We start from the raw sequence: 16,313 nt of genomic DNA on the forward strand, positions 1-16,313 counted from the left end.
GGGTGTCGTGCGATCGATGGTTCTTTACGGGGCGCCTGTTTGGTCAGCTCGACTATCAGGCGTCCGACGCTGTAGGACGAAAATATATCGCTTGCAGCGGAAAATAGCCATCCGTATCGCACGAGGATACCGAACGGTGTCCTTTGAGGCGGCAACTCTCCTGGCTCGCTTTCCGCCGTTGGACATCCTGGCGGATATGGACGCGAAGGTGTATGACCAAATCCGCACTGCCCGCCGAAATGGCGGTAGCGTGCCAGGAGTGGCGTTCGTAAGGCTGAGGCGGCAAGAAAGGCGACACGCGCTCGAGCGGTGGCGTGAGCGGCTTGAACAGCCGGAGTACTCACGCAAGCGCGTTGTCGAAGCCATTCTGCCGCACTTCGAAGCCTGGCTGAAGAGAGAGGAGCGCGTCTCCTTCAGGCTCACTCAGGTGCTCACCGGACATGGTTGCTTCGGTGAGTACCTGAACAGGATTGGGCGAGAGGCCACGACAAATTGTCACCACTGCGGAGGTGACCTGGATACCGCACAGCACACGCTCGAGGAGTGCCCAGCGTGGGTCTCTGAGCGGCGGGTCCTGGTCACCAGGATCGGGCGAGATTTGTCTCTGTCAGCAGTAGTCAAGGCTATGTTGGCAGAGACAGAAAATTGGAGGAAGTGGCTTCCTTTTGTGAGACTGTAATGTCCCAAAAGGAGGCTGCTGAGCGGGATCGCGAGAGGGCCGATCCTGTTCGTAGAAGGCGTCGAGGAGGCAACCGCCTTGACGCCTAATACGCCGAAATTCCGCTTGTATAACTGCAAGCGGTCCTTTGGGGTCACGGGCGCATAGAGTGGGGACTCTAGGCGCCCACCCAGTGACCTCAGAGAAGACGGTGGCACAGTGGTCACGTGCTGCCGTGCAACTTGCACAGTAAGGCTCATGGGAGACACACGTCTCCCTAGGGATGTGCCGTAACAGGCGTTGCACCGTGGGGCTCCGGAGCAGGTCTATTAAGAGGACCCGGTGCCCCTTACAGGTGTTGAGGGTGGCCACCGGGGTGGTTTTAGTGAGGTAAAAATCCCACACTCCCTAGTCTTTTATCCCCAAAAAGCTAGGCGCCTTTTGAAGGTTTCCCCCCGTCACAAAAAAAAAAAAAAAAAAAATAAAAAAAAATAAAAAAAAGGTACCCACCTAACCAAGGAGATCAGATTTTTACTAATATTTATAACTATGACCGTAACTTTTTCTTTGACGATAAGAAATACTTACATGTTTTTTTATTAAATAGAATTATAATATTCGTTAAAGTTTTGGGTTTGAAGTTTTAAAATTGAAGGTAAGAAAATTGTATCGAAAGTTACGAAACAAGAAACGAAACGTGAAATTGACAGCTGACAGCTCAACACTCGTTATAAATGTTGCCAGGGGACGAAAATATATGTCGGTACACAAATATTTTATTTATTTTTGTCCTTTTTTATGTCACACTCTAATTTAATACAGTCCATTTTTAGCACAAATAAGAATAACAACTGCTTACACTTTTTTAATTAAAAGCTAAAAAGATAAATAATGGATACATTGGCTTGGCACGTTCAACCTTTTATTAAAACAAAAAGTCTGGCAGAATAATTTGACGTTTGGGTAAACGTGGATTGGAGCTGGCAACACTAATTACGACCTCCATTCATCCTTCCTCTCATCAAAATACTACCTTTAACACCATTTTCGACAAAAATCACTAAAAAAGGCTCTTAGGAGGTCCATAAGTGTAGTTTTTGTCAAGCTTTTAAGTGTAATAATCTAGTTTTGAAATGAAAATGGCGTTGAAATCGTCGCCGGTTATTTTCGGGTGGCTCTCTCGGTTGCCTCGGCATTTCTCTACATCTAGCGCTTTAGCTGCTAAGCCTATGACTGTGCGTGATGCCCTCAACAGTGCGATTGATGAGGAGATGGAAAGAGACGACAAAGTCTTCATATTGGGTGAGGAAGTGGCCCAGTATGACGGAGCCTACAAGGTGACCAGGTAACCAATAAACGCCGTTTATAACCTTCCCTAGACGTGTTTTACAGTGTTATGTATTAAAAACCTGTCCCCTAAAGTTACTCTTTACAATTTTGCAGTTATCATTGTTAATTGGTATTGTTCTTATAGATTTCTGATTGCTGAAAACACTCCAATGTTACATAACCAAAAAATTTTCTTATAATCTGTCAAATAATTGGTTGTATTCAAAAACTAGATACAACTAACGGAAAACTTCTCTTGTTGAAATTACACCTATTGTTCTAAGTCATGTTTTACACTGCATGCTATTCATTTACTGTTTTGTTAGTGTAACATTGAATAAGAAATGAACAATAATATATGGTTTACTGCATTTTACCTATTGAAGTTGTTACAAAATTTCATCAAGCAATGTTCTTGTTCAGCTGTGCAAACATATTTCTGAGACTCTTACGTTTAAAAGCACTTTGTTAGAGACTCATATATAAATCATGTATGTTCAAATTACAGAGGACTATGGAAGAAGTACGGAGACAAGAGAGTTATTGACACACCAATCACAGAAATCGGTTTTGCCGGTATTGCTGTTGGTGCTGCGTTCGCTGGACTCAGACCCATTTGTGAATTCATGACATTCAACTTCTCCATGCAGGCTATTGATCATGTAAGTTTATTTTTATACTATTTATTCTTAGCAAAGAGTTCACAATTACACAAGAAAAAATAACTGTGGACAAGTCCGCTAATATGTATCAACATTCATTCTGATCAGTTGTTTTTGAAAGTATGTATTTCTGGTAGCAACAAGGGTGTTTACTTAATACATCAATCAAAACACAGATTGTGTTTAAATATGTCTATAAAATACTGAAACCAGAAACTAAACAGAATTTCCGACATAGTATTAAAGTAATCGCAATAAGACAGGAAAAAGGTAGTTGAAATGATAACAATACAACTTCCAATGCCTTGCAAGTACCTTTTGAAGTGGTAATTGGTAAACAAAACAATAGAGAACTAATTCATTCACTAACACAATTTCCTTGTATTTAGCAGATCTCATATTCAAAGTCCTTACACAAGTGTATAGATAATCATTTAACATCTATACTAATATTATAAAGCTGAAGAGTTTGTTTGATTGTTTGATTGTTTGTTTGTTTGTTTGAACGCGCTAATCTCCGGAACTACTGGTCCGATTTGAATAATTCTTTTTGTGTTGGATAGTCCATTTATCGAGGAAGGCTATAGGCTATAAAACATCACGCTATAACTATTAGGAGCGAAGAAATAAAGGAAAGTGTGGACAAAACGGGGGAAATTATTAATTCTTGAGGGCTTCCGTTGCGTGCGCTGCGAAAATGGTTCAAGATACGAAAATTATATGTATGAAAGAATTATTCCTCTTAAAATGATCTAAAAAAAAGTCCGCGACAGTATATGTCTATCTTTTAGGATTAACTTACTAGAATCGTTTTTATGGTAATCAAACAGGGTCGAAATTAATGCATTATTTGTTAAGAGTAATATAACGAAAAAATATTAATCTTTATCGAAATAAATGTGTTGTTCATTAAGAGTATTTAATTGTGAACAAAATTGTCTTTGACATCACTAAACTTCAATAAACATCTTAGAAGATATTACAATTTTAAAATAACTCCGATATAAAATTCGCCCGCGCCGCACGATGTGCGAAACACGACGCTGCCAGGAGGAGAGGCATTGTTTGCGAACGACGCGGAGCCTGGTGTAACTATACTCAAAAAAATTATAGTCTTACTAACGAAGTAAAACATTTTTTGATTATTGACCATCGAAAGCCTTTGTTTACAGCGTAGAATGGCAAAAAAGCGGTTTACCACACGCCCACATTTTATTGTGGCTGTCTAACAAAGTACAACCAGATTCTACGTATAGTGCAATAATATCGGCTGAAACATTTGACAAACAAAAAAATCCAATTCTTCAATTTATTGTCATAAAAATATGATAGGGTATAAAAATATGGTCCTTAAGGATTTCATAACCTTGCGTCACCATGTATGAAAGAAAACATTTGTTCTAGAAAGTACTCTTTCTTTTTTTTTTGGGGGGGGGGAATCAACCGTTGGCTACTCCTGCCTTGGGTGAAGCGAGAAGGAGTGTAAAAATCACCCCGTTCTTATTTGAGCCGGGGTAATCTTTTACGTTGCCTGCAGCGCCGGATCGAGTTGCATCAGCCCTATTGAGTCCCATCTGTAGTAGGCCTGGCTCTTTGAGGCGCGCACAGAACGCGACGCACGGTACGCACGGGTCTGGTTTTGATCGGGCGACGAGCTACTCTTACTCGCCGTCCGCAGACCCGCGCTTACGGTGGCCGGGGATCGTCACGCGATCCTCGACGCCCGGAGTGTCTTCTGCGGCGGCTGGGGCGTGATGAGGATCGTTCCCTAACGCGCTCCGCCTCCTCCTTAGCTAGGATAACTGCTTCGCAGAAGGGGGAGACGGCGTCCCTATCCCCCTCGCTCCGCACCTTGGCCTGAACTAGAGCCGGACGTGGGAGGTTACCGTCGCCATTCACATCCCTAAGGACATGGCGATGCTCAGCACATGCAATGCACACCGCCACTGTATGCCGCGCGGAAGATATGGTGGACCATATCTTCCGGGCGGTCCTCGCAATGACCGACACCCAGACGAAACGCCCGGGTGTTTCCCCCGCCGAATTCGAAACAGGTACCAACCGAAACTTCCGTGTCCGGTAAGTACCTGCGTCAGGCGGTAGGTGAGGACGCCGTGACGCCTCTCAAGCCACTCTTCAAAGAGGGGACTTACCACTGCTATAACGCGTATGTAGCGAGCCCATCTAAAAAGTACCCTAGGAATTTTATTTCTGAAACACAAACCGGGGTGGCGTTTACCCAACCTATAGGTGCAGGTTTCTGGAAAACAGTGGAAACACATATAGTATAGAAATGAGTGTGGATTGTTCCTTATAATCATAATCCAGTGCTATCACGAATTTTCAATGCACAAATTAACCGTGGGTAACAGCTATAATTTATGAAGCTGAGATAGTTGTTTGCAAAAATAAATATAATGCCTAAAATAACTATTCCACGCGAACGAAGTCGCGGGCACAGCTAGTCATTAATAAAGAAAATTCAATAATGTTATTCTTTGAAAAAATCAGTTTGAAACTCTCCAGTACTTTGATCAAGCCAATATAAGCTAACAATTGGATACAATTGACACCAATGTCAATGTTATGAAACTGTAATGATGTATTGTACGGTATGTCAGACATAATATACTGGCTGTAGTTTCAGTTACAATTGCATTCATGATCTCATAAATGATTCTGATTAAATCTCAGTCAGACTTATTCTAAGTAGTTACCTAGTTCTATTCAAGGATAAAATGTTAATAAACTAAAAAGAGGTTATTATAATACAACAATAAAATATTTGTGAACAAATTAAGTTTTGTTTACATTTGAAATGGGTCTGAGAGTAACCCCTGGTATTCCGAAAACATAGATCTATGCAAAACACAATTTATTTTTTCTATTGTGCCTCCATATACCGACAGACAAGACGTTAAACTGCATTGAACTTTAAATTGAAATCAAAACAAAATAAATAATTTAAGTAAAAGATAAAAGATTAAACTGTCTACCATAAGCATTGTATTAATCAAATGTCAACTAATTGTAGCTATTAAAATGATTGTGAACATGAATAAAAAGCAAGTTAAACTGAAGATAAGATAGCACTGGAGTCTACCATTACATGATTACATAAACAAATATCCAGACATCTGATTGCTGATAATTTATCTAATCTGTGCTTGTGAATGTGAATTTCTATGCGAATGTCAACTCAAGTACAACCATGAATGTTGAATGTTATTCAATCTGTGTAACTTGGTTGACTTTTATGTAATTACCTTTTTCAACGATAATTGGATATTGTAATGATTTCTGTATTAACATTTAAAACTAAAAGGATGATGTCATAATATATTGTTATTAAAGTTACTTGTAGTAACTACCTACTATACAAGTAGAAAGATTTTAATTAAGTTAGGAATTTAAGTGTTGTTGGGGAATCGGGGATAGAGAAAATTGGGCAGGGGCGTAATTGGGCCTCCGGTGGTTACCGGACACTCACACAACGAAACACAACTCAAACAATGTTTCACGTCAATTTCTGTGACGCCGTGGTTTACACTACGGTCGAGCCGGTCCATTCGTGCCTAAGCTCTTCCACACTTAAGTTTTACTATATTTGCCCTTCTAGAGCCTAGCTACATAATATGTAGCTAGGCTCTAGAACTTTTTCAACTTATTAAGTTGAAAAAATACTTCTAAAGTTTTGTATCCTACAAACTATTATATTGCACCTTTTTAATCTCGGATAAATTAAGTATTATGCAAAGATACCTACTAAATGGAATTACCACCTTACCAGTTATAAACGAACAGTATCTTTATCTAACTTGCAGATAATAAACTCAGCAGCGAAGACTTTCTACATGTCGGCGGGAGAGGTACCAGTGCCCATTGTGTTCCGCGGCCCCAACGGCGCGGCGGCGGGCGTGGCGGCCCAGCACTCGCAGTGCTTCGCCGCCTGGTACAGCCACTGTCCCGGCCTGAAGGTCCTCATGCCTTACACTTCGGAAGACGCTAAGGGTATGTCACATACAACAGCCTATGATACTGCTGGACATTTTTTTAAGAAATGCAACCCACACTAACTTTATTATTATGTTATAGGCTTACTCACGTAACGTTTTGACGAGGAACTCGACTAGTTTCAAGCCATGCTCGAGGCTCATATTCATCGTGTGTCGCGGAATGCTGCTCATGAAAATGAGCGTCAAAACGTTACATGAGTAAGCTGATAACATAATAATTAATTTAGTGTGTCTCACGAAAGTTACATAAAACCACACTAATTTCTTCTCCTGTGTCGTGGGTGCGTTTACAAACATACAAGTTCACATACACATCACACCGAGACCACACAAACAGTTGCTTCGTGCAGTCAAAGGAACATGGTACTCCTCTACAATTTTGACTGACTGATTTGATATTTTTGATTAACGGCTGGCGCGGTGGCTGGGTGCCCCGCAACGTGTAGCGGGTTCGATTCCCGCACGGAGCAACTCTTTGTGTGATCCACAAATTGTTGTTTCGGGTTTGAGTGTCATGTGTATGTGAACTTGTATGTTTGTAAAGGCACCCGGGGCAAAGTTCAAAAATAAATTGATCGGACGATTTTGGACCATTGTCAATAATCTCCATGCTTGACATTCAGATTAAAGATTGCAAGCTCAGAATTTTCATAGCACATCGCATGATTTGACTGCACGGTTAGTGCGGTGGCTGGGCAACTGACTGCCGTGCAACGGGTAGCGGGTTCGATTCCCGCACGGAGCAACTCTTTGTGTGATCCACAAGTTGTTGTTTCGGGTCTGGGTGTGATGTGTATGTGAACTTGTATGTTTGTAAACGCACTCACGACACAGGAGAAAATCCTAATGTGGGGCAATGTTTGTTTTTTAAATAATAAATAAAAATAAAAAAAATAATGATGATCACATAAAATAAAGTATTTATTTTGTTCCAGGTCTTCTCAAAGCAGCCGTCAGGAGTTCGGACCCAGTTGTAGTGTTAGAAGATGAAATCCTATACGGTGTTCCATTCCCCATGTCGGATGAGGCACTCGATTCCAACTTCGTACTCCCAATAGGTAAGCATATACAGGGTGTCCCTGAAATCGACGTCCAACGGGCGCTAGATGATCAGCAAGGTTCCAACTGTTATCAGAAAAATATAAAAAAATTCTAAGTCCTACAGTTTTTAAATTACAGTGACTTATGTGTTATCCACGAAAAAGTACACCCTGTGCCAGTCTTTTGACTCTTGTTGCTACAAATCTTTATTTTTTCGTCTGCAGTCTTCCTTACATTATCCTGAATAGTACTCCAGTAATATGGAATCATAAATTCCTAGCCAACTGCTTTAGATTGGAAAACATTGTTAGTTTTAGAGGAACCAAATACTCTGAATAAAATTTTCACCTTACTTTAAGTGACTGTACTGAATAAATTATGTATGGCGCTAATAGTGGCAAATTTCGCCAAAGTTGGCGCATTTAATAAGGATTATAAAATGGTATACTACATTGCACATTATTTCTTAAATTCGGTACAAAAAAATTTTTCAATAAAATTCCGTTTCGATGAATTTATTTGAAGTCACAAAAAATTCTTCTAGTGTACTCAAAGCATACCTTATAATCTTGTATGCACTAGACAACACTTTGCACGCGATTTGTTATCATCATGTTGAAAATCAGTGAGGATCTCTTGTCAAACAACATTGTCTGTTTACCCGTGATTTCGCTTGCAGCATTCGTCGGCAATATTATCGCTAGACGAACTGGTGTTGTGCATCTCGAGCCATCGTACCCGGGCTTCGGCATTTTAGCTGAGCACTGGCTTTTTTGCGCCGTATTGATTATTTATTTTTTAAATATTTTTTTTGCTTTACCTGCAATTCCTTGTAACGGTGCAAATAATTATTTCTCGACAAACTAAAGAATATTTGATGCTTCATCCCGCATTTGATCACAAGGCATGAACACGTAACTTAATCGGAGGATTCACCCATTTCTTTTTTTTTTTTTGATGTGGATATGACGAGTAATTGTGCGTAACGGATCATGTACACCATACCACTACCGCGTCGATATGCTGTGTACATGAATCTGCCGCGTCCGTTCCTTTTGATTTTACTACACATTTGATAATGTGTTTGATGCACTATGAACATCATATTGCAATCATTCAATATTATTTAGTGAAACATGATACTCAACATCAGTTCCTCTTGTAAGTCTAGTAATATTGCCGACGAAAGCTGCAAGCGAAATCATGAGTAGACAGACAATGTTGTTTGACAAGAGATCCTCGCTGATTTTCAACATGATGATAACAAATCGCGTGAAAAGTGTTGTCTAGTGCATACGAGGTTATAACGTATGATTTGAGTACACTAGAAGAATTTTTAGTAAGTTCAAATAAATTCATCGAAACGGAGTTTCGTTGAAAAATCTTTTTTTGTGTCGAATTTAAGAAATAATTTGCAAAGTACTATACCATTTTATAATCCTTATTAAATGCGCCAACTTTGGCGAAATTTGCCACTATTAGCGCCATACATAATTTATTCAGTACAGTCACTTAAAGTAAGGTGAAAATTTTATTCAGAGTATTTGGTTCCTCTAAAACTAACAATGTTTTCCAATCTAAAGCAGTTGGCTAGGAATTTATGATTCCATATTACTGGAGTACTATTCAGGATAATGTAAGGAAGACTGCAGACGAAAAAATAAAGATTTGTAGCAACAAGAGTCAAAAGACTGGCACAGGGTGTACTTTTTCGTGGATAACACATAAGTCACTGTAATTTAAAAACTGTAGGACTTAGAATTTTTTTTTATATTTTTGATAACAGTTGGAAGCTTGCTGATCATCTAGTGCCCGTTGGACGTCGAGTTCAGGGACACCCTGTAGATAGTCAGTGGACTAAGATATCGCAATGCATAACTGTGCACTGTGCAACATATGTAATAACGTTTTAAGAAAAGGAGGATCCTCCGACCAGGCGAGGTGATCAGCCTGGCGGGCTTTCTGCCCAACTGTTGTTCGTTGGGAATTTCTAACCGTATTAATTCGCATGTAAACTCCATATGTGCGATGCAGGGTATTTATGACGTCATCTGTTGATTTTGCTCGTCGATAGTCTATGTGCGACTTCTGTCATCTGTCACTTGTCAGGTGTCGCCACAACGTAATAATATATGTTTATTAACGAAGGAGAAAGGGTAGGCAGAGGTGCACATTATGGCACGAAATGCCATTGTACAATGTACACCCACTTTTCACAATTTATATTGAAAGTCCCATGTAATAGGTGGTGCCATAATGTGCACCTCTGCCTAGCCCTTCGGGGATAAAAGGCGTGACGATAAAAAAATGACGAAGGAGAAATATTGTTCTTGTAATATTCGAAATTAAAAATATTGTTACTCAAATAAAATAGCATTAAATAAAACATTGTTGTTAAATTACATAACACTTAAAAGTAATTTGAAATTGAATCTAGTCTAATTTAGTAGTGAAAATACTCTGTGTAAATATAGTCATCAGCATCACAATGAAATGAATGTTACAGGTAAAGCTAAGGTAGAGAGAGAAGGCAAACACATCACCCTAGTGTGCGCCGGCCGAGGAACTGACACAGCGTTGAACGCTGCCAAGGAACTCGCTGGAAGCGCTGGTAAGATACTCAGTTTTTCTATTATATAACAATACTACCTCTGGAATGGCTACTAAATTGTTAAAGAGCAAATCGGCACTAATGTGTGAAACCCTTAGTGTTAGTTTGTTTTACGTTTAAAGTAATCGAAACGAGGACTCTTTCGGCGCTCTGAGGCCTTAGCACGAGTTTGTTTTTAGTTTAACGATATCGCGTTCGGCGCTGTTATTGGTTGGTTCATTCGAGCCGGCCAATCAGAGCGCCGGACGCGCTCTCGTTTCGTTTACGTTCAACGTAAAGCAAACTCGTACTAAGGGTACTGATTGGTTGGTTTATTCAAGCTGGCCAATCAGAGAACAGCTTTTTTGTGCATTAAACCTTAGTGACGTAAAGTAATCATTATCTACTAATGTATTGTTTATACATGTTTACGTCTTACTTTAAACTACGTCGTGCCATATTGTAAGCATTATAAATACAAACTATCGGCATACATACTCGAGATTCAATATAGGACATTATAGGATATCCTGTAATTACCTATTGCGTCCAATGTCATCATAGTTGGGACTCAGTGTATCAATAGGTATAAGATAGGGTCACAAGCCAATTCGAATCTGGCCCTCAAATGTAGTGTAGATTTAAATTACTTATAAATGTTTTATTTTACTTATTCCAGGAATCGAATGCGAGGTGATCAACCTACGTTCCATCAGGCCTCTGGACTTCGACACGATCGCGCGATCTATCTCCAAGACACACCACCTCGTCACTGTGGAGCAGGGATGGCCACAATCCGGTGAGTCAATGATTTGCATCAAATTAAGATAAAGTTTGTTACTATAGAATAAAACTAAAAACAACACTACATTAATATAAAATCTTCTATTTAAACACTATAATTGTTTCGACAATTGAACCTTTAACATTTCAAATATGAAAGACAACAGTCGCAATTACTAACATTACATACCAAGTTTGTTTGATTTAACGCGCTAATATTTGTTATTACTGATCAGATTTTAAAATTTATTATAAACTTGGATAGTCTATTCATCGCGCTACGTTTAAGAACCAATTAACGGGAGAAACGACTCGGGAGTGGCTAGTCTATAAATGAAGATGATAGTTTCAAATACAAAATTCGCGAAAATGTTGTATTAAAATGTATCCCAACATGTGATATTATTGTTTGATTCCAGGTATCGGCGCGGAGATCTGCGCGCGCGTGATGGAGTCCCCGTCGTTCTTCGAGTTGGACGCGCCGGTGTGGCGGGTGACGGGCGCCGACGTGCCGATGCCGTACGCGCGCTCCCTGGAGGTGCACGCGCTGCCGCGACACACCGACGTCATCGCCGCCGTCAACGCTGTGCTCGGGAACAAGTAGGTAGCTCCACGTATTTAAAACCGTCTGCCAAGTTTGAAGATTGTAGTAATATCTCCAGATTTTTCATATACCTATGTGAAGCTAAAATGAGCTTTAATATGAGAGATATTATTCCAAACAGTACTCGTACGACCCTACTGTTTGGCTTGGATTGGACTCTACTACTACTAGTATTACTTATTTATTTTCTAATCAAGGATTCGTGTTGTCTCTTAAATATAAGTCTTCATGGGCCGAGGAAATAGGTTGCTTAGGCGTACCCCATCGTAGCCGTTATAGATCGCATCAATCTTGTTCGCATTACACTATTATTTTAGCCAAGTAACGAGTAATTTTCCTAAAATACTCGCTTCTGTGCAATACTTCGCACTTCACTAAAATACTAGCAAGATAGTGCCTAAACAAAAAAATCTCTGGCCCCAGTAAGTTTTAAAACAAATTTATTTTTGTTTCCAGGATAAGTGCAGCAAGCAGCCAGTGATTGGGGAGAATCTCTAGTAAAATGCCATCGTATAACGAAGGCTTGACATTCAAGTGTAAATATTTTTATTCACCTCGTTAATTATTTACATTTTATTTATTTTAAATGAAAGAGAAGTTGGTAATAAATCATGTTATTTTATTTCTTTTAGTTTCATTTTACGCAACAAAACTGTAGTTTGTTAAATATGTTGTTACTGCCATCTGTTGGTATAAACTTGATCTAAATGATTTACAACGCATCCTAAGCTTTATAATAGCTGAACACTGGGACTTTGCGTTGTGCTACATTCAGTGGATATTACTTGTCATCCCCTAGATGTCGCTTTACAACACAGTCTTATGTCTACATCAATAGATGGTGCTAATGGGCTATTTTACAATATGAAAAATGTGTTTTAAAAGCAAGCCGTGTAATTGAATGTAACCGTATTTATGTACGAAATGAATTATTTACTATGTAGTATATAATGTTTATAGTAAAATGAAGTTTAAATAAATATTTCCAGCTTTGTTATAAATTGTTTTTCTTCAGTTATCCATCCATATTAACACAACCTTTTTCCTATGACACTATTTATATTTATTAGGTACTGGAAAGACTTACTTCATGACCGTAATTGCCTGTTAATTCCCAGTTATCGTAAACTTTAGGTTTAACGGTGATGCTTTTCGGTAACTTTTAATTGCTAGCTCAATTTACCTACTAGGTATGGTAGGAAAAACTAAAAAACAAATGCAGAGAAAACGCACGAAACCTTCATGCGAAGCCATTGCAGTACGACATAAAAATTATTATAATTTTGAACTTTCCTATTAAAATTAAGTCATCAAAAACACCATAACTACCACAAACTCGAAATTGTACCTATACAGAAACAGCTGACAGATGTCGAGATAAAATGCAACATCTAAATTAAAATAACAATACAACGAATGAATACAGTAAATCCGTCAAGTCTCGCTTGAACGATAAATCCATACAATAGTGGAATCGTGCGATTTTACCGAAATGTTGCTTTGTACGACAGACGTCCGCACCGGGGGACGGCCGATGACAGAATGATGGATCGCCAGAATATCGGCACGACAATGTTATGTGAGCACATACGCGCTATGTGAGCTGCAATTGTACTGGGATCGTTTCTTATGTAATACGTGCGAATATCTTATTGTCTGTATTTTAGAAATAGGTAGGTAAGTAGGAAAGTAAAGTAGGTAGGTACTACTAAGGCAGGTCCATGGTCCATCACATTTAAGTATAGTAACTTAATTTGATTGCTGTATTCGAAATAAATGCACAACATTTTCATAATATTGACATACGTAGGTTTAAAATTAATTGCAGAATAAACGTATTATCTAATTAGATCCTACATTCTTTCCTACTCAATTCATTTAATATTTAAGTAAATATGTGAAGTCCTTTTATCTAGGATCTGCCCAGCTGAAACCATCCATTATTAATTTGAAAGTAGCTAACATATACATGTCAATTTCAATAACAAAATATGTGGCCGAAGCTACAAAAAAGTGCTAACGAACATGTCAATCCACGTAAAAAGGTATATTTTAAAATTGTACGTAGAAAAGCATAATTTGTGCGCACAATGTGCGACGGTGATCCATCACGTGCGACAGCCAGCGACAGATTTTTGTGAATAACCAAGAGTGGGTGAGCTACCTACGTACCTACTATACACCGAATTTATGAATCTTTACAAATTATTTGCGGTTAAAATGCATAGAGGGAGTAAAAAGGTGCTAAGAACGTGTAACCGAACGTAGGTAGTTGGTAAGGATACCTACTTACATACACATAGGTACACCTATAGCTTGAATTTACTTAATTTATGACTACCAAAGTAAACGATAGAATCGTTTATCTAGGACTACCTACCTTAATTATTTCCCGTTCTGTACCAGCTAAATAGAGATTGATCTGAAAAAAAGCAATAGGTTCTTAATTAGATAATTTTCACTATAGGCAAAGCGCCACTGACGAGACCTGACCCTAAAAACAACACCTTTAAGTTTCCATTTTAAATGTAATTGTGTATTTTAAAGCACATTGTATCAACTTACCTATCCACTACTAGTGGACCACTAGATAAAGCTCGTAAGTATAAACTTGCACCGATTTCTTAAACAAATATAACGGTAGTTCAGTCCTAGCACCACGGCTACAAAGCAGCGGTGATCCATCACAGGAATAAAGTTTGGACAGCACCCGTGTACCAGTGACAACGAGCATCAACTGTTTAGCACCAAGAAAATTTCCTATAGCCCGATAGGTATAGGTTTGTTAAAAACATAACATCTCATAAAATCTAGAATAGTTAGACTTGGATTACTGGGTAAGGCTTGGGTTGAGGGACTGTTATTCATTATCTCTATGCTTGGCTGGAGGATAGGAGATCGTTGTTAGGTCACAGACAGTTCACAGACCTCTAAAGTCAAAGTCAAAGCATTTATTTCAATCAATTCTTAATTAGGAACTTTTGAAACGTCAAGTTGAATTTTATCCGTTAGTCTATCTGGCAGTGAAGCTACGTGTTCGAAGTGTAGCTTCGAATTCTATACGTTTCCATCCCTCGTTCGTACACAATTCTAGGAAAAACACCATATCTTTTAAGACTAACTCATCATAAGACTGATGGTCCATTTGTCTTAATTTAGGTTCGTATTCGTACTTATCCTAAATACAGATATTTAAGTAAGAGCAGCATAAAAAAAGTTTATAAGACGGTACCTATATGCAAGCATGGTTGTCTTGTTTCAAAATATATTAGACGCGTAATTTAATTTGAAAGGGCGACTTTAATTCAATAGAGTGTTTCACTAAGAGGGTCAGATCTGATTTTAAACAGGGGTGTGATGACAGATATTTTACGGGCATTTAGTTTTACAAGCCCTCTCTCTCATTATTAATTATAATATAGGTACTTATGTGATTTTAGAGAAACGGTTTCATACCATCATCCCCACCATCACTACAAAGGTCTGCACTGATTTTTACTTTAAAAATCAATTAACAACTCAATTCACAATTCAATTTAATGTTTCAAATGTGCCTAAAGGATTAATTGAAATAAATGCTTTGACTTTGACTTTGAAATATGTGGTGGCAACTCTACTTCTTCCTATCGAGTTACTTTGACGATTAATTACTTCAAAATTTCATTACATCACACCATATACCTCCAACTAGTTTTATATCAAACGGACAGTACATTGTAGCTACAGGAGCTAACGTAGAAAAACTAAGATTTTACAAATATACACTTATAATAAGCATATGAAAGCGTTAGTTATTTTTATGAATAAGCAGTGGAATAAATAGAACATGGAAGGCATTATACTTATAAAGATATATAAATAAAGTAAATAAATACAAGAGCTGGCGGCTGTCGGCTAAGACCGAGTCGGATGGAGATATTCGTGTTTACGCGTATATTTGCGAGAAATATTGCGACTGTACGGACGGAAGAAAGTACCGGAACATGAATTTGTTTTCATTGAGACGTAACAAGAAACAAGCGTGACTGTGCCCACTTACCGACACTTTTGTAATTATTGCTGTACATCATACATGCGTATGTGAATGGGTTAATTACAATCTAAAATTACAACACGAGCGAAGACTATCAATCTGTTATAGGTAGGTAGGAATAGTTATGTTCCTAAATCTTTGCATCATGAAATGCAAAAAAAATTGTAGTCATTTTATCAATTTCTATTTCAGACTGTTCTCTCGAATCAATCCAGATTTTTAGGAACATAATTATAATTATAGTACAACCATTAGGCATATACAATGATTGGTGAACATTTGAAGTGACGAGATGATCAAAACTTTATATGGGTAATACAAAGAAAAAGTAACATATCTATACTAGTATCCAAAAGTTTGATTATTTTTTAAATGTGATAATCTCCGAAACTGCTGGTTTGAATTGAATAATTATGTTTGTGGTGAACAGTCCATTCATCGAAGAAGGCTAGAAAGCATCAATAGGCGTCGAGCAGCGGGTAAAGCCGCGAGACAGTAGCTAGTAGGTAAGGAGATAACATAAGTGTTGAATGAATGATGAAATCATAAATGTAGCATTTAAGTGTGAACCTACTCTTACACCTAAACAAAATATCG

At 38.5% G+C, this 16,313-nt stretch overlaps 1 protein-coding gene across 2 annotated transcripts; it reads left to right on the top strand.

Moving 5' to 3' along the window:
* The first annotated feature begins 1,620 nt into the window (after positions 1-1,620).
* LOC118269912 (pyruvate dehydrogenase E1 component subunit beta, mitochondrial) lies at positions 1,621-12,305 on the top strand. Of its 2 annotated transcripts, none has more exons than XM_035585286.2 (8): positions 1,621-2,003; positions 2,496-2,649; positions 6,474-6,660; positions 7,601-7,723; positions 10,213-10,317; positions 10,976-11,095; positions 11,499-11,679; positions 12,140-12,305. In XM_035585286.2, the coding sequence occupies exons 1-8, from the start codon at positions 1,792-1,794 to the stop codon at positions 12,162-12,164; spliced, it is 1,107 nt and encodes a 368-aa protein (XP_035441179.2). In that variant the 5' UTR covers positions 1,621-1,791; the 3' UTR covers positions 12,165-12,305. The 2 variants fall into 2 exon arrangements, with proteins under 2 accessions (XP_035441179.2, XP_035441180.2); XM_035585287.2 differs by having other exon boundaries at positions 1,633-2,003; positions 11,499-11,683.
* Positions 12,306-16,313: the final 4,008 nt, after the last annotated feature.

Source organism: Spodoptera frugiperda, chromosome 30, assembly GCF_023101765.2.
Source record: "Spodoptera frugiperda isolate SF20-4 chromosome 30, AGI-APGP_CSIRO_Sfru_2.0, whole genome shotgun sequence".
Taxonomy (NCBI): Eukaryota; Metazoa; Arthropoda; class Insecta; order Lepidoptera; family Noctuidae; genus Spodoptera; species Spodoptera frugiperda.

Excerpts from the sequence above, each read along its gene's own strand:
- LOC118269912 (XM_035585286.2), top strand. The coding sequence starts at position 1,792 with ATGAAAATGGCGTTGAAATCGTCGCCGGTTATTTTCGGGTGGCTCTCT. Across the intron at positions 2,004-2,495 it reads GGAGCCTACAAGGTGACCAG|AGGACTATGGAAGAAGTACG; the intron begins GTAACCAATAAA and ends TTCAAATTACAG. Across the intron at positions 11,680-12,139 it reads AACGCTGTGCTCGGGAACAA|GATAAGTGCAGCAAGCAGCC; the intron begins GTAGGTAGCTCC and ends TTTTGTTTCCAG.